This window comes from Rana temporaria, chromosome 5, assembly GCF_905171775.1.
Source record: "Rana temporaria chromosome 5, aRanTem1.1, whole genome shotgun sequence".
NCBI lineage: Eukaryota > Metazoa > Chordata > Amphibia > Anura > Ranidae > Rana > Rana temporaria.
In genome coordinates, this window is record NC_053493.1 from 377,973,628 (window position 1) to 377,992,445 (window position 18,818).

An 18,818-nucleotide genomic window follows, 5' to 3' on the forward strand; every position below is an offset into this window, starting at 1 on the left:
GTGCCGCAGCTGTTCAGCTGAAAGGTAACAATTTATATTATGGGCTGTCTGCTGAGCAGAGGTTAACAGATAATGGCTGCAGTAATGAAAAGAAGCCATTTCATAAAGAAACAATGAAGTAATCATCTTGGCCGATTCGGCCAAGCTGCGTTCTCTGAAAATACAATTAAATCTGAATCTGGTGAAAAACTATCCCCACTCCACCATTACAAGAAATCTGTAGGCCTGGCTGTCAGGCTGATCCTCTGGCTTCAATATTATGAGCCACTGATCTATACTTAAAAGTGGTTGTAAAGACTCACGTTTTTTCACCTTAATGCATTTTATGGCCACGATCGCAGTGGCTCCAGACTCTGTCATTCAAATCTAGTGACAACAGAGCGAACCCTGTACAGGTGCCCCCATGGAAAAATCGGAATGCCAGGGGGCACAGAGCAGGCAGGTATAGACATGTTTATTTTTATTAAAAGAAAACATTGAGGGTTTAAAACCACTTTAAAGTGGTTGTAAACCCACTTTTTGACTTTTACCTACAGGTAAGCCTATAATAAGGCTTACCTGTAGGTATAAAGAATAATCTCCTAAACCTGTACAGTTTAGGAGATATTCCCCTCGCAATGCGCCGCTGATTGCAGCGGCGCATGCGCAGGAGGGAATCCATGGCGAAAGGACCGGCAGCCGCCGACCCTTGACGATTTTAAATCTCCCCCGCGCGGGAGTGACGTCATCGCCGCTCCAGCCAATCACAGCGCTGGAGCGGCGATACCCGGAAGACACGCCGGAGCAAGATGACATCTTGCTCGGCGTGGACCAGGTAAGTGTTCTTCACCTCGTTCCGAGGTAAGTATTTCATAATCAGCTAGTATGCGGTGCATACTAGCTGATTATGCCTTTTGCCTTGCAGGTTTGAAAAAAAAAATGTTTTATATGGTTTACAACCGCTTTAAAGCAATTATAAACCTCTGAAATGAAAAACGTGCAAAAGCATGTCCTTCGATTGTCTTTTCTGCCAGTTTATGCCAACATCAGGCAATCCCAGGAGACCCCCCCATACACACAGCAGATGATCGACAGCTTCAGTTGTGCATGTTTCCCTATGAGACTCTTTAAAGTGGGTGTGTGTCCATTCCTTCCACTCAGGTCTCAGATTACACTCAGTTCTCTGCTGAGCAGTGTGTGATGTGACATCCCTGCCCTCTGAAGCCGAGAAATGCTGTGCAAATTCTGGACCTAGAACTGATGTCGCGGAGAGAGGGCTACAGATAAACAGATACAAGTTATGCAGGACGATTTCCCCTAATGACCTGAGGTTAGTCACACTTTATGTAAGTGTTTATAACTACTTTACAGATCACTTTACTGTGTTGCAAGCTGCTATAGGAGGGTTTACATGGGCGCTTGAGTAAAATCACACATACACAACCCTTAAATGCAGAATGTCTGTTCAGTTTATGCAAGGATTGGTGCAACCCATCGTAGTATACAGCCATTCATTGCAACAAGAGGCTGAACCTGTGATAGCCTGATGGCGGCTATTTATGCTCCATGCATGCTGTGGCCGTGTACATAAAACAAAACGAAAATGGCCAGTCCAGGTAAGCTCAGCAGCACATTACAAGCACAAACTAATACAGCCCTCAGTCAGTTGACAGCATCTCCCATGATGAATGTTTAATTATTACATAGATCTCTCTTAGCTTTAAAAGGTTGGGGCAACTCATAAAAGGGAACATACTCAAGTAAGGATTAAAATGGCAGTATGAAAAGATCTGTATAAGCTGGTCTGTTTTTTGACCGAAATGGGAACTCACCTCGCATCTTGAAGGATTGTGGGCCTAGAAAAAACAAAGACACATACAAAAGAACAGAAAGGGTTAGGTTAGTGGAGAAGAGGGGTGATATGGAATGATGACACAAGGACTATGGCCATGACTATACACTGATCCACAATACAGAGATGGAATTAGTACAGACAGCATGGCACAGATGCCTAGGTGTGTCCACAAAAGCACAACCAACATTTCCATGACAATGGAAATATTAGGCAGCAGGGTAGACACGTGCAATTGGTTTCGGTCCGAATACAAATTCAAACAAATTTTTGGTTACGATACATCCGTTGAACAAAAAAAAAAAACAAATTCCAACTTTTCAGACCGGTCGAAATACGATTGACCGATTCAAATTCGGTGTGAAGAAATAGCTGGTTGTTAAGCAGCGTCCTCATCTGTCAACGAGCCTGGTATGGACTGGGGGGACACTACGTCAATGTTTAACATTTTTTTTTGTTTTTTGTCGGCATTTTTTTATATCTTTATATTCATCCATCAGTGGGGAAGCCGCTGATAGAGGACTCATGGTTGTTAAGGACTCAGGCAGCCGGCTTCCCAACCCGCTGCTTAACAACCAGCTATTTCTTCACACAGAATTCTAATCAGTCGATTGTTATTCGATCAAGTTCTAAATGGGTCAGAAAAGTTGGAATTAATATATGAAACAAAATGTTAAAGCGGTTGTAAACCGCATAAACTTTTTTTTTTTCCCCCCAAACCTGCAATGCAAAAGGCATAATAGGCTAGTATGCACCGCATACTAGCCTATTATGAAATACTTACCTCGGAACGAGGTGTGTACCACTTACCTGGTCCACGCCGAGCAGGATGTCATCTTGCTCCGGCGTGTCTTCCGGGTATCGCCGCTCCAGCGCTGTGATTGGCTGGAGCGGCGATGACGTCACTCCCGCGCGTGCGCGCGGGAGATTTAAAAGCGGCAGGGTCCGGCGGATGCCGGTCCTTCAGCCGTGGATTCCCCCCTGCGCATGCGCCGCCCGCATTGCGGGGGGAATATCTCCTAAACCGTGCAGGTTTAGGAGATATTCTCCTTACCTACAGGTAAGCCTTATTATAGGCTTACCTGTAGGTAAAAGTCAAAATAGTGGGTTTTCAACCACTTTAACGAAAATAAAACAAATTCTGAAACTAAACTAGTTCCATAACGAAACAAAATTAGTAACATAACAAATCTATCAGAAATGAAATTAAAAACAAAAATGTTTTTGTTCTGCACATGTCTACAGCAGGGCAGTAAAAAAAAAAAAAAAACACACAAACACACACCAAAACTGCAAACAGTGACCCTTTGGTCACCTTTATGCCGCGTACACACCATCACTTTATGTGATGAAAAAAAACGACATTTTCTGTGAAGTAAAAAACGCCGTTTTTGAAACTTCAATTTTCAAAGACGAAGTTGCCTACACACCATCGTTTTCTCACAATGTTCTAGCAAAGCGAGGTTACGTTCCACCACATTTTTCCATTGAAGCTCGCTTCATAACTAGCTTCTGGGCATGCGCGGGTGTAAAAACGTCATTTTAAACGTCGTTTTCTGCTACACACGGTCAATTTCTGTGAAGTAAAAGACGACAATTTGAAAAACGACACATAAAATTGAAGCATGCTTCAATTTTTTTTTATCGTTTTTCACAAGACATAAAACGACGTTTTCCCCCACACACGGTCATTTAAAGTGACGTTTTTAAAAACGTCGTTTTTTTTCATCACATAAAGTGATGGTGTGTACGCGGCATTAGAATTGACCTTTAAAGCCTTACTCATGAATAACCTTAAAATATCATCCTAGTTAACAGTTTTATATAAAAACCATGAATAAAAAAAACAAGAAGTTTTCCAGTAAAAGGCCTTCAATTGTTGTACATGAAAAGTAAAATCTATTTTGGTGGTCACACCCTTCCTTGGCTTTTGTTGTTTGCTTATATCTGACTGCAGACTCCCCTTTCCTCTTAGAGGCAGACACAAAATCATCTTAAGGAAAGGAAACTTGTGATGAGTATTTCAGGAACCAGCCATTGTTTGCTTCTTTCTAAAAATACGAGTTACCTGGCTGGTGCGCCGATCCAAAAACTCCAGCAGTAGGAATCACAAGTATGTGTTTTCAGAAGGAACCCAGCAATGGCAGGCCCCTACTAATCTCATGACAGGCAGATTGGAAAAACTTGTCCAATTGCTTTTTTATATTTTTCAAGCGATTGTCAACTGAATTTAAAAATATAGTACAACTAAAAGACTCCTATGTGACGATCTAAACAAGTAAAATTCAGTTACCAGGTTATGCACAAGCCTCATAGAAACAAACAAAAACATTCCCTTTACCTTCCCTGACTGAGCTAAATCCTCCTTCATTTGTGTCTCACATGCTTCCCCTCCCAAACACTGCAGCTCACAGTAGGAGGGTTTCAGTAATAGTGGCAGTGCTGTCAATCCAGAAAGCAATGGATAGGAAAAGGAAAAGGTATGACCAGGTCCTGATTGACAAAAACACAAGTTTGCGAATCAGCAGTGACAATGCCAACAGCCATGCCCTCTTATCTTACCATTCCACTGTAGTGAAAGCAGGCACAGCCTACATAAGAGTGGCAACCATTCTCCAAATTCAGGGATGGTGCAGCATCACAAGCAGGATAAACAGGTATTTGTGGAACTTTGCAGGGCAACTGAGAGAAAACTCAGTGCAGATGAGAATCATGCTGCGTACACACGATCATTTTTCGGCAATAAAAAAAAAAAAACGTTGTTTTTCAGCATGTCCAAAAAACGAAGTTTTTGCAACTTCATTAAAAAACGACGTTGCCCACACACCATCGTTTTAAAAAAATGATGAACAAAGTGCGGTGATGTACAACACGTGCGACCGCACTCTAAAGGGGAAGTTCTATTCGCCTTTGGGCTGCTTTAGCCGATTCCGTGTTAGTAAAAGACGATTCGCACTTTTCTGTCTGTTACTGCGTGATGAATGTGCTTACTCCATTATGAACGGTAGTTTTACCTGAACGAGCGCTCCCGTCTCATAACTTGCTTCTGAGCATGCGCGGGTTTAAAACGTCGTTTTAGCCCACACACGATCATTTTTTACAACCCGGAAAAAGGTCATTTTTTAAAACGACGTTAAAAAATGCAGCATGTTCGAATTTTTTTTTTCTCGTTTTTCGGAAACTGAAAAATGATGTGTAGCCCACACACAATCATTTTAAATTACGTTTTTAAAAACATCGTTTTTTTCATGCCGAAAAATGATCGTGTGTACGCGGCATTATACTTGGTGCTGCAGCCTGTTTATTGGGAGGCCATAGTTCATTTTTTTTTTTTTTTTTTAGAGAGAGAATGTAGAAGAAGACTAATGCATGTTTTTTTTTTTTTAATATATATATATATATATATATATATATACACACACACATACATATTAAATCCCAAAACAAAATCAAAGCTTTCAGACAATAGAATCAGCAGAAACCAGAATAATCAGCAGAGAAAACAGCCTGTAAGGTACAATATTTATATTTCAATATTTTTTTATTGAAAATAAACAAAGTTGTATAAGGCACAAGTGACAAAGACAGAAATAACAATCGAGCTCTGTCAGATTATATTGCTTATACAAATAATCGTAAACATAAAACCTATAGATAAAAAAAAAGAGACTCAACAAAAAATGCAGGTAACGGGAAAGCCCATTAATATAACCATATGACATGAGAATAATCAAGGAAAAACTCAATGTCCCCTTTATACCGTATCTTTCCCCTCTTCAGTCGTTTGACCATTCATGGAATGGTAAAGAAATAGAAAAATAAAAAATAAAATAAGAGTGAAGCTAATGAGATATATTCTTGACTCCCTAGGGTCCAACTAGTGGTTGTCCCAGGAAGCCACATTAACCCATAATCTTAAGAGTGATTCACACAGGGAGAAAGATGTATATTATAAAAAGCAGGGGAGGAAAAAGGGAAGAAGGAAGGGAAGAAAAAGGAGGGAGGATTGGGGAGGGTAGGGAAGGGTAAGGTAGGATAAGGAAGAGTATGGAAGGGGAGAAAAAGGGGAACCCCTCCATATACTTCTACCAGCATCAAAGGTACAATATTTAAAACCCTACTGCATTTAACAGATTTTAGCTTCAGAAAAAATGGTAGAAGGTTAGAGCCTCTCTCAGGTTTTTATTTCCATTTGTACAATTATCCTTTGTTTAATGACCTAACCAATCTGCAGGTTTGGGGCAGCTGGTGATGCATGATGGGAAACTGTAAATATTTGGGACACCTCCATTTCTTTCTGCTCCCTCATGGGCTTCTGCCCTGTGAGGATGTCATTATGGAGGATTAGTCTTTCCCCAGGCCTTTGCGAAGAAAAAAAAATATAATAATAATAATAATAATAATAATAATAATATAGAGATCCTGACTGCTGGGGTGTAAAGCGTGTCTGGCCTACAGGAAACAAGCTTGTTCCCAACAAGAGAGATGTGGCGATGGTTTTCTATGTTTACTTCTCACTCAACCAGTTTGTCCTGCCTTGGAACATAAAGACTGAAATAACACGAGTCTCAATTACCAGCCTAATCCATGTTCAGAAGGTCCAAAGATTTTGTCAGAGGTGAGATTATGAAGAGCTTAAAACCATCAATGTTGTGGGATATCCCGAGCCACCATTTACCCCCCTCCTCCAATTTTTTTTTTTAAGTACAGTAGACCAGTTCTGCTTTTCAGTTCACCAAGTGACTGGTGTCTATCTAGTTTACACCCTGAGAAAAGAAAACACATCTTAGGTTGACTGTGCCTGGAATCTTGTTGCCATGCAAGTCTCCTTAAAACATTCCCAAGGTAGCTGTTGGTCATCTAAATACCAATATTTATTGGAGGATCAGTAGCAATAGCGTTACACTAGAACATAGACAACACAAAAAAAAAAAAGGGGGGGGGAAGAAGGACTGTAAACTGGCTCCCAATTGTAACTAGGTGACTATGAGCTGTTGGCATCTGTTCGGTCACAGTGCTAGGGTCAGGGCTGCCGATACGGGGGGGGGGGGGGGAACCACCAGTCCTCCTGTAGGGGGGCCCAAACAGCAGGAGGAATTAGTGTGGTTTGGTGGAGGGGCAGTAGGATGTCCTGTGCAGCTCTCTGCAGCAGCTGAAAGCCAATTTCTCCCCCCTCCTGCCGGCTTTCAGCTGCTGCAGGGAGATACAACGACACAGGGCATCATTCCTGTAATTGCTCCCCTGACACTGATTCCCCTCCCTGTTCTGCCTGCTTCTGGTCCCCCCTGTGTGCCCCCTTGAATATAATTTTTTTTAATGTAAAAAAACAAATAAAAAAGGGCTTATTCACACAGGTTTCTGTTACATTTCTGTCGATTAATAATGATTTTAGTGTATTTTTTGTGAAAATATGGTCTTGATATATTGGGGGGGGGGGGGGGGGCTGCCATGTAGGCTGTACTGGGATCCCATGATTTCTTACAGCAGCCCTGGTTGGGTGTCAGTGAAGCATATCCCAGAACAAGACAGAAATGCATATATGTGGTGGCTGGGTGTTATACTGTAGATCACCCACTCTGCCACTGCATATATATGTATTGCAGTCTGTGGAGCTGCATAGGTTAATACAGGCAAAATGGAAGGGAACACAGAAAATAGTTTTCTATGTAAACAGTTCATGCTAGATCGTTGAGGTGCATTGTGCTGTAAAAAAATGCAGCATACCTTAGACATGTGCAGTGCCGAAAAAAATGTTGTTTTCTCATTTTTATAAAAAAAAAATTGTTGCTTTTTTTGGAAATTCGGAATTCAGAATTCGAAAATTCGTAATTCAACTTTCCAAATTTCCCATTTTCGAATTTTAGATTTTCTAATTTTGCAATTCCAAATTTTGGAAAATCCAAATTTCCGAATTTCCAAGAATTCGGAAATTGAAAAATTCGGAAACTTCGGAATTAACCAAATTTGTCAAAATTCGTTAAAACAAAATTCGGAACTAAATGAATTACACATGTCTAGCATGCCTCCATTTTTATGCAATGCAAAACATGCTGAAATGTAGCTTATACATCAGTGAAGATAAAAAGCAAAAAAAGTCAAAAGTAAGCAGTGCAGTGACTGGAATAACTCTTCACACCGCCCTACACATGGCACACCAGCGTAAATGTGTTGTAGAGAGCATATGGGCAGGGAAGTGTGCTACCAGTGAGTGAGACTAAGCAGCCCCGTCTAGGAAAGGGTTAGGCTTTGGGACTTTTTGGGTTTGGCCCTCCACCCTGTTCTACTTCTAAATAAGGTGGAAGGCTGGACTCAGGGAAAGAGCGGAATCGCGTGAGAAGAAAGAAAGTCTTGATCACAAGGAAAGATGTAGCACAGAGTCACGTCTGTCTTCCACCCCAAGGGGATTCTACAACAATGGACTCTGCCAGTTATGGACTTGCACCTTTAAAAAAGGTATGCCTGTGCAGCCATAGCTTAGTGATGACTGAGTCTGCATTATGACCTGTAGTGTTTCAGAAGCATTCAGTAAAGATCTTTGAACTGTTCAAATGCCTGGTCTAAAGTCATTGACAGGGGTGCATGCTGAAACATATGTGGCATATCAGAAAAACAGGATGAAAGCCAACTCACCAGAAGAGTTGGAGCAGGAGAGTAGTTTCCCGGGGTAAGCAAAAACTGGTGGGAAAGTATGACAGCCGTTCAACCAAGCGTGGTGCCAGGCATATGTGACGGGTCTTTTGGTAGCGAGGGGGGGTCAGAATCTGGGACCAAACCCGCAGTACGGAAAACTCACATACTGCTGCATGGTACAGGACAGCGAAGGAGTCAAGTGGAGGCATGAGGTCCATGCTTTTGCTCAGCGGAACCCCATTTTTGTTACTGGGAGTGAGATGGCAGAGATAAGATGGCATTGTGGAGAGGACATGGGCTCAGCAATGTCCTTCCTAAATGCAACATACGAGTAAGGTGTGTAGTGATATAGAATAGTATGCTCACAGGGGAACCCGGTACACTGTACAAATCCACACAATGCATGGCTCATCTCTAACCTAGGGTTCCACCTTAATGTTGACTTTCACATGACTGCAGCCCTGCCAGGTCCCAGGCATTGATGAACATGAACACAAGAGGAGAGTAGAGGTACCCCCGCATGTGCAGGGCGAGTAGCCCCCCCCCCCCCACCTGGCTGGCTGTGCTGTAAAACAGCTCCCTGTAAAATACAATCTTGTTTCTTTTGGTTACTGCAATGTGAGTGTACATACTGAACATGGCTTCCCCAATACTAATCTGGCCTCTTCTGTGCAGGACGGGAAAAGCCGATATTGAAAGGAGCAGGAATTTGCCGAGGCCATCACAATGTTGTGTTAGAAGAGGGTGAATGGAGAACATTGTTACAGAACGGTAACATTCATCTCTGTGTGACTTGTTTGAACAAGAGACGTTTCTAAAACAAAATATTTCCAACACTATGACAAATAACTAAAACTGCTGCAGAGAGCGATTTTCCATACAAGACAGTGTTTTCATTAGTTACGCAGCACAACACATACTCTGTCTTCTATAAAAACGTACTGAGCTCTAGATTCTAGAGAAACAAAAAAGGTAAACACTGATGTTACCCATAGCAACTAGCCAGTTATAGGTTTATTTTCTCACCTGCCATTCAGAAAAACAGTTAACCTCAGTTGTTAAAGCGGATCTCCACACAAGTCAACAATATCCTCCAGGTTATATCCTTGAGAAAATGTTTTTACATTTATCAATTAAAAATAAATTCGATTTTGGCTTCCAATGCTCCTTTTGAAGCACACCCCATATTTAAATCACTTCAGCCTGGGGGAGTGCAATAGTGGTGACACTAGATCTCAGCTTGGTGACAAAGCCTTCAGCCGATGAACTGCATTTCTCAGGAGGCTCCAATACATGCAAAGCCACGCAATTGAAAATTAAAAATTATCCACATATTAAAAATATTCGGCGATTTATCTGTAAAAGGTGCTCATTTATCCAGGACAAGGTATAGGTCAGTGATGGCGAACCTTGGCACTCCAGATGTTTTGGAACTACATTTCCCATGATGCTACACTACACTGCAGAGTACATGAGCATCATGGGAAATGTAGTTCCAAAACATCTGGGGTGCCAAGGTTCGCCCTCACTGGTATAGGTAGTAGTAGTTGGTCACATTCAACTGAAATTGGTATGGAATTCTGATGTTTCATAGCTTCTTGAAGCCACTTCCATTGCGAGTTTGAAATATATCCCGGAATATCGGTATATAGCCACACAGGTAGCACAGGCACTTTAATCCAATCACTATGGCATATGTAGATGGGTGGCCAAGAACAGCATGTCAGGTGTGAACATTATAAAATCAATATGTTCTCCCATCCTGTTCTTGGACAATCAACATCTACACATTGCATTAGGACTTGGTTAAGGTATCCCTGCTACCTGTGTGGACGTGAATCCTGGAGTATGGTCCCGAGACCTATAGGAACTGGAAAAGTGGCTTAGAGAATCTACAAAACATCTTCAATATTAGGGAGAAAGTCTAGTTGAATGTGACTAACTACTGTTAACAATAGGTTAAGGGGAGCAGCGATGAACGAAGATGTAACAAGGACACAAGGGGGTTTGTGGAGCTGCGCTACACAGCAAGTGAGTACAAGGGTTACTATTAAATATATGTGGCTAGCTGCTGAAAGTGGTCATAATTTTAGGAAAAAAGATTGTTCTAACAGACTGAAGGAGAAAAGCAGAAGAAATTGGATTAGTGTAGAGCAGCTTTTCTCAACCAGGGTTCTGTGGAACCCTAGGGTTCCTCCAGAGATTTCTAGGGTTCCTTGAGCAATGAGCGGCTTCTGCCTCTTAGGTGAGCTACCACCGACAAGGATGATATTTTTAGCCATCAGCAAAGGGGGGAGTCTTCCCAATGACCATCAATGTAAGGAGCCTTCTTCCTAGTGTAGCACCTGGTCACTTTCCAGTACCGGTGCAATGTTAAATTTAGAGGGGGTCAGAGAGTTTGTTAACTCTGACCAATGGTCAGAGTCACCCCAGGTCGGCAGGTGGCAGCAGTGGAGTCAAGGATTGGGTGCTCTTGCCCAGCAGCCCATCCGCAGGGTTTGGCCTCGCTGTGCATGCTGGGAGAGAGTATTTATGAGGCAGACACCATCTTCCTGGGTCTCTCCTCGTGTGGCGCCCACCTTTAGGGTAACTACTTCACGCCCCCCCGGCAAATGGCCTTCCGGGCCGGGGACGCGCATGCAATGCAAGGATCCTGGCTTCGGGACCACGTTGGCCCGGAGCAATTGATCTATCGCTTGGGGACTCAGCAAACGACTTGGTCCCACTTAAGAAGGTCCTGGGTCTTCCGTCCAGTTGGAGGAGGCCGTACAGTGCAGAGTCTGCCTGAGGAGTACCAAGAGAAGCTGGTGCTCTGATAGGGGCCCGACTATCCATTGGGGACCAGGGGAACCGGACACTGAAAGGCTGGATGTTGGCTGCCCGTCAGTCAATACCCGAATTCAAAACTACCTGAAGGAGATCCAGGTGCCAAGTAAGATTATCTCCGCTGTTCATTTACCAGGAGGGTCTGTGGCAGAGACTTTCTCCTAAGGTTTGAGTGACATTCTGGCTGCCAGGCTGGTGAGAGAGGCCTGTCCAGGTGCACTATACCCACTTAGGCTGGAGTGGTGAAAGACATTACACGTGGGAGCAGGACTGTTTCACTATTGCGGACATTTGGATCTGCCATCTTCATTACTTCTCCCATCTCTACTCTTCACCAAGTTTTATTGTTTTTACCCGGCTGGGTAATAAAGAGCACAGCAAAAGACACCTGTCGGGACGTGTGACATCCACCATATGAGCTGCAGGCTCCAGAAGGCAGGAATTACAATGTGGCCGCCGTACCACATCCCTGCTCGTCGCTCGGCTCTCCTCTTCTGGCTGCCTGCTGTGATGATGGGCATTGGGCGTGCTGCACACCACAGCTGAGCTGCTGCAGGACACAAAGTCTGTCTTCTGGTCAGGTAGGTCAGTGCATGCATGTCAGGTAAGTAGGTCAGTGTATGCATGTCAGGTAGGATAGTGTAATGGTCAGTGTGTCAGGCAGGTGAGTTTAGTGATCAGCTTTGATGGGCACTGGTAAGCCAGGCAGCAACCAGCAAGTGACCCTACCTCCTGCCACACAACCCCACCGCCCAGCCCAAAAAAAAAAGCCTGCGCCACACACACACACACACCCTCCGTTGCTGGCCTTGGAAGCCCCTGGTCTTTTTGCCACCTAGCAACGCCCCTGTATGTTGCCATGTAAATTCTTGTTTGGCAATTCCATGACAGATGTACTCGATGCGTTTCTTTTATTTTGTCCACCACCATGTATCAAATAAAATAAAAAAAAAGGAGTTTAATTGTGAACTAAATCAAGGTTACAAATATGTGATCCTATTTTACCGACCGGATTGCTTTAAGAAGTAAAACAATTAAATCGACAGACATGACACGCTGGCTTATCATTGCTGACTGAAGTGTTGGAATTTGCACAGGTGTAACAACGTTCCCTATTCAAATTCAATCCTGTTAGCATTCTGTTCGGCAAAACGGAGCTGCAGTTGCTATAGAAACTGACAGGAACTCAGCTGAACAGAGCAGCATGATCGTGTGTACTTACAAATGGTTATTACAGCAACCCTGCATACAGAATCAAATAACCATGTATGTGGTGGACTAATACTGGACTGGTCATGAAGGCGTTACTCATGTTCAGTATTTTCAGGAGGGAACATTGGCATGAATGTTGCATTTTAAATTTCTCACAAAACTAAAAAAGAAATGGATAATATACTGCCTACTGGTGGTCCCACCCAGACCAGCTTCTTTTGCAAAAGAACCCAAAATACATCCAACCACTGCACATTTCTTAAAGTGCCCCACCCCCCAAGCTAAAAAATCCCAGGGGCATTCAACTATGAATGCCGATTTATAAACATCTTTAAAGTGGAGTTCCACCCATAAATATAACATTACATCAGTAATTTAAAAAAAATGTCATTAGTCCTTTACGAATGTTTTTTTTTTTTTTTTAGATGCCTTCAAAGTGTTGTTGCTAGGCAGAATAGTTAATCTTCCCACATCCTGCACCTAGGTGCTTAATGCTTCCTAAACTACACCGCACAGACTCCTGGGAATGTAGTGGGTGTAACTTTCCAGGAGTCTGTGCACTCCCCAGTCTCAAAGAATCATGTGACTTGGACAGCACAGGTGCTGAAACCTGATCTGACACTGCTTGTGCAGCACTGAGCATGTGCGAGATCTGCAAGGCTGAAATCCAGGAAGTCATACAATCTGGCTTCATGATGCCCACACTTAAGATGGCCCCAGTCAATTTCTATTTTCTAAAGTGTCTAAATTCTGTAACAACCTAACAAAACGGACCTTAGTTTACAGACTAACTTTACTAGAATACATTAAGCTTGTGTATTACAGGGGTATTTATATTTAAAAAGTGAAATTGTGGCCGGAACTCCGCTTTAAGTCGTATAAAAAATAAAAAAAATAAAAAAAAAGGGAAAAAAAAAAAATAGTTTACATTGAATTGAAATTAGTTCTAAACTGAGACATTGCAAGATCTCTGGGTAAAAATAGCTTGGGTGTAATATATGGTGCAAGCACAAGATCAGGCACATGACATTTGTGTATCAAAGTCCACAAGCGCCATATGACATTGCATGAGGTTCCCCCAAAATATTGGGGGGGGGGTATTGTTTTGCAGAAGATAAGTCTAATAGGTTATCACACATGTGCAAGATAAGGAGCAAATGCAGCCAACATTTTTTTTTTAAAATGGCGGCATGGGGTTTTTCTGCGGGGGGGGGGGGAATAGAACACAGAGTGCAGGAAAACGGAGCAAAGAGGAGGCAAGTACCGTATTTATCGGCGTATACCGCACACTTTTTTGCCCTGAAAATCAGGGCAAAATCGTGGGTGCGTGGTATACGCCGATACCCGCGCCGAGTTTGAATACTGCGCCGACTTATACCGAGCGCAGTACACTGTGTATTGTCGGGCAGTCTCGGCCCCTCCCGCGCTGACGTCCTGGACGTACAGGACATCAGCGCAAGAGTAGCCGAGCATTGCCGACAATACACGAGTGTACTGCGCTCTGTATATGTCTGCGCAGTATTCAAACTCGGCGCTGGAAAAGGAGGGGGGAGGACGCCGCAGAAGGACGCCGGACCCAACGAAAAGGACACCCCGAAGCCGCAGACGGACGCCGGACCCGACGAGCCTGCCGATGAATGCCGCACAAGACACCAAAACTAAGTACAAAAAAACTTTTTTCCACAGGAATTTGGGGCAACTTTAGGGGTGCGCGCTATACCCCGATAAATACGGTAATTACTACCAACTTGCAAGAAAGATCAGTTCTTATATAAAAATTGTACCTCCTCTGCAAGCCTTAGCTGAAAATGTTCTATAAAGTAGACCTGTTATCACAAAATAATTACGACTGCAGTATACAAAGTGGTTGACCAACTATACTCTCGAGTTAGACGTTAATCTGCCACAAGCCTGGGCAATTTAGATTAAACAAAATTATAAAAATAAAACATAGTGAAGATGACCTTTTTTTTTTTTTTTTTACAAAGAAGGAGGTGTAGCCAAATTTTATAGGCAGGTCTGAAATTTTCTTGTATAATTGACCTTGATTATGCTCCCGATCCTTCCAAGCCTGTATATTTAGTAAAAGGAGCCGGACAAAGCACAACTTTTACAGGAAATGCTGAGAGTTGCATACAGTTGTCCACATGAGTCGGACTATTGATGATTTTGACATATAGTTTTCACTGAATATAACCGATGTTAGGGTTTTTTTTTTTTTTTTTTTACCATATGCTCAGTTTGAATTGACCAACTCTACTTTCTTTTAATAACATCCCTAAAGTTGCCATTATCCACTTCCGAATAGTCCAGATGTGAGCTTGTGAATATTTAGGTTGGTGTATTCTTTGGTTCCAGCACCATCTTTTTAACCCTCTGAAACATTACCTTCCTATACAAGGGAAGATGCACAATACACAATTGTGTGATGAGAGGTTGAATTTGCTGCCTAAAATTACAGTGAACCCTGCTAAATATGACTGAAAAAATGAAAAAAAAAAATAAAAAAAATTATATTGATAGGACTTTGTAATTTATCACATATATTTCCTGTAAAGGATTATCTTTTATTACTGGTTGGGGTCCTCATAATTAATAATTCAAATTGCACTAAATTCTTAAGAAAAAAAAAAAAAAAAGGGGTTGGGGTTTTGTGGGCATTTTTTAAATGAATTTTGTGTTTGGCTCGATAACACTAACTGCATTAAAAAAAAAATTAAAAACCTTGATCATTGGCCATCAGATGTCTTTCAGTTACGCATTAATGGTTACATCAGATGTTTCCAAAGTTTCTTGTAGGCGCCAAATTTGAATTTTCCAGGCTTGGCGGTTCAGAGGATTTTCCAGTGGTTGGAAGCAGTCAGCTTCAGAGGAGAGCATGCTAGCTGTGGTTTCTGGCTACCCACACAAATCTATGGGTGGATCTATATGAAGTCCAATTCAAACCACTAATGACTTGTTTAAAAGTAGAATCAGGAAGGTCAGAAACATAGGACAAAAAAAAAAAAAAAAAAGAAGGGGGGAAAACCATGCACATGGAACCAACTTGAATTTTGAAAGCCTTGAACAAAAACCGTACACAAGCTGAACAGATAACACTTTGGTGACAGGGCTCTCTGATGTGTTTATGTTCAGAATGCATTGTTAGACCATCATAGATTATAAAAAGGGATACATTGAAGGATGCCAAAACAAACACACACACACACACACACACACACACTACCTTTCAGGCATTGCAGTACTGTAGTAAGAAAAAATGCATTCCTTCCCATATGACAGCTCTTGACCAGCCTACAGCATCTGCCTAAAAGATCTTGGTCATAAGCTTGAGAACCTAAAGAACTGAACTTTGGAAGTTGTGCCCCCCAAAAAAAAAAAGATAGGCATAGGACAAAAGACTAGTCTTTGCATCTAATCGTCCACCATTACTAACCAACCATGCCTTGTTCTGCACTGTGTATCATGTTGGAGGCAGCCATCTTGGTAGAGGCTTGGCTTTTCCTTTTCATGTTGGAAACTCCAGCAAGTACAGATAGCGATATAGTAGTGACATCACCAAATATCACCCCAAATCTGGTAAGACTAGAATACAGCAACACTATGAGGTAGTGGCTATACAAGTGCTTAGGTACCCTCACATTCCAGGAAGTACACTTATATTCAGGAGCGATTCCAGGCAAAAAAAAAAATTCTGATTTGGAGGCACAGTTAAACACTTTTGAAGGTTCTTAATAACACAGAAAAAAAAATTCTTTTTTGGCAATTCAAATGTATGTAAATCTAACCTGTACTGTAGAACAAAATAGAATGCTATGAAGAAATATAAAACTATTGATGGAGTACTAACAACATAATGGAGGTCACAGATAAGATACAGATAATACAAAATCTTACCAGTCTTCACTAGTCCACTCTTTGGCTCCTTCTTGTACCTCGTAGGCTGAATACTGCCATCAGTATATATGCCAGTGCTGACTCGCTTGTGGCTGTAATCATCCTCACTTCCTGTACAGAATCCCATGGGGCTCATACCAGCATCAGATGGAGTCTTCACCGGGGACACCGACTGACTGCTGGGGCAACCGGTGTCATCTGAAAATAAAAGAAATACAGGATGTCCAATACAAAAAAAAAAAGAGAAGGGATGGAGAAAAGAGGGTTTGTTCATTCCATATCCCCCCCTATAGAAAACATTGCTGTTACCACCTCATGTATTGTTGGTATGAATATGGCATACGAACAGAATGTTCCAAGGAATAGCCTAGTTTGCACACTTCATAGCTCTTAAATGAAAAAAGGTTCTTTTAGTACACAGCATTTATGCAAATGGACCATACCCAGTGACAAAAGCCATGAAGAACGTTAAGCAAAAAATGATTGGTGTCGGTCTTTAGAACAACCCTAATGGATTACATGCATAGAGAAAAAAAGATGAAGGCCTCAGACTTTAAAATGTGCTTTCCCGTTTTTGCCATCACCTTCTTGTGCAACGCGCATCTGATCCTATGTATGCAATAGGATACATTTTGCAATGTTTGAATTGAAGTTTACAAAATCTGTTGGCGATTACTTTTTATTATCCCAATAAACATAAAAAAAAAATATTAGGATTTCCCTTCACATACAGTTTTGATGTAAAGTTTCATCAAGTGAGTAAAACTCTCCAACAGCTGGCCAATATGCTTTGTACGTTTACTCCCATCACATTGCGTATCCAAAATAATGTACTCACTGCGGGTATAGGAGGAATTTCGTTATCACCTTACCAAGCTGTGCTCGGCCCATACTCAGGCGTGTAGTCAGGACACGATCTCTTTTTGAATTGTATTTTGCACCCCACATTGGCTGAGGCTCATATGGCCCGGGATATTCAAGTCTCGGAAGTCCTCCAATGTAATAAAGACCTGAAAGTGGTCAAGCGACTTGGTCCGAACGGCTTTTTGGCGCTTTATTATAGGAAGCTAGCTGACGCAATAGCCCCACATCTGACAACTATGTATAATTCTGTTAACCACTTGCTTACTGGGCACATATACCCCCTTCCTGCCCAGGCGAAATTTCAGCTTTCAGCGCTGTCACACTTTGAATGACAATTGCGCGGTCGTGCGACGTGGCTCCCAAACAAAATTGACGTCCTTTTTTCCCCACAAATAGAGCTTTCTTTTGGTGGTATTTGATCACCTCTGTGGTTTTTACTTTTTGCACTATAAACATAAAAAGACCGTCAATTAAAAAAATAAATAAATAAAAAACACCCCAAACACAATATTTTATTTTTTTTACTAGTAATGGCGGCGATCTGGGCTTTTTGTCAGGACTGCGATATTACGGCGGACACATCAGACACATTTTTGGGACCACGTTTATACAGCGAACAGTGCTATAAATATGCACTGTTACTGTAGAAATGTGACTGGCAGGGAAGGGGTTAACACTAGGGGGCGATCAAGAGGTTAAATGTGTTCCCTGGGAGTGATTCTTACTGTGGGGGAGGCGACCGATCGGTGTTCCTATGTACATGGGACACACCATCGGTCGCCTTTCCCCACCAAGACCTGGATTCTCTGTTTACACACAGAGATCCACGTCCCTGACTCTAACTGCCGATTGCGGGTACCTGGCAGACATTGAAGGCCGCCAGGCACGCGCATCGGCACCTGAGTGACGCGACGGGCATGCACGCGCCCCCTAGCGGCCGGGAGGCCCGGGGACGTCATATAACGGCCTCCCGGCATTGTAGAGCTACCTTGTGGCTGTCATTTGTCAATGGCCGGGGTCTCAAGTGGTTAAGAATGGCCAGACCTTAACATTTGACTTATTGACTGCCAACATAGTGATGCTTCCTAAACCTGACCATGATCACTCCCTCTTGGGCCAATTTCAGGACCATTTCTCTTCTCAATATAGATATGAAAATCTTGACCAAAATTCTGGCCAACCGCTTATAGCCCACAGCCGCTCATTAGAATCAATGCTTTTATCTCTTGATGTGAATAAAAGGCATTTGAGACTTTGTCATGGCCTTACCTCATGTCCATACTTCGCCATTATGGTTTTGGGGCCTCTTTTCGGCAATGGATGACAATGCTATACATTTTCCCTCGGGCTAAAATTTTGTATTATGTCTCGGAGTTATCAGTTTTTAATATTGAGAGGGGCACCTGTCAAGGTCGCACACTCTCACCACTTTTTGTTCCGGCTCTGGAACCATTGGCAGAGGCTGTTCGTTCTCATCCAGATATAAGAGGTATTGATGTTGTGGTAAAAAATCCTTATTCGCAGACGATATTTTGTTGACTTCAAATTTCTCGCAGAA

General features: G+C 42.4%; 1 protein-coding gene across 7 annotated transcripts in view; it reads right to left on the reverse strand.

Annotated features, from left to right (window-relative positions):
* The window catches only part of SYBU (syntabulin), an 84,801-nt gene that overhangs the window by 30,687 nt on the left and 35,296 nt on the right, over positions 1–18,818 (reverse strand). For 5 of the 7 annotated variants that reach the window (XM_040354863.1, XM_040354865.1, XM_040354860.1 and 2 more), the window contains exons 4-5: positions 16,397–16,594; positions 1,812–1,835 (exon numbers count right to left, since the gene is read on the reverse strand). In XM_040354863.1, the coding sequence (XP_040210797.1) occupies positions 1,812–1,835; positions 16,397–16,594 (222 nt within the window). The remainder of the gene's footprint in view (positions 1–1,811; positions 1,836–16,396; positions 16,595–18,818) is intronic. The other 2 variants (XM_040354862.1, XM_040354864.1) reach the window with 1 other exon arrangement.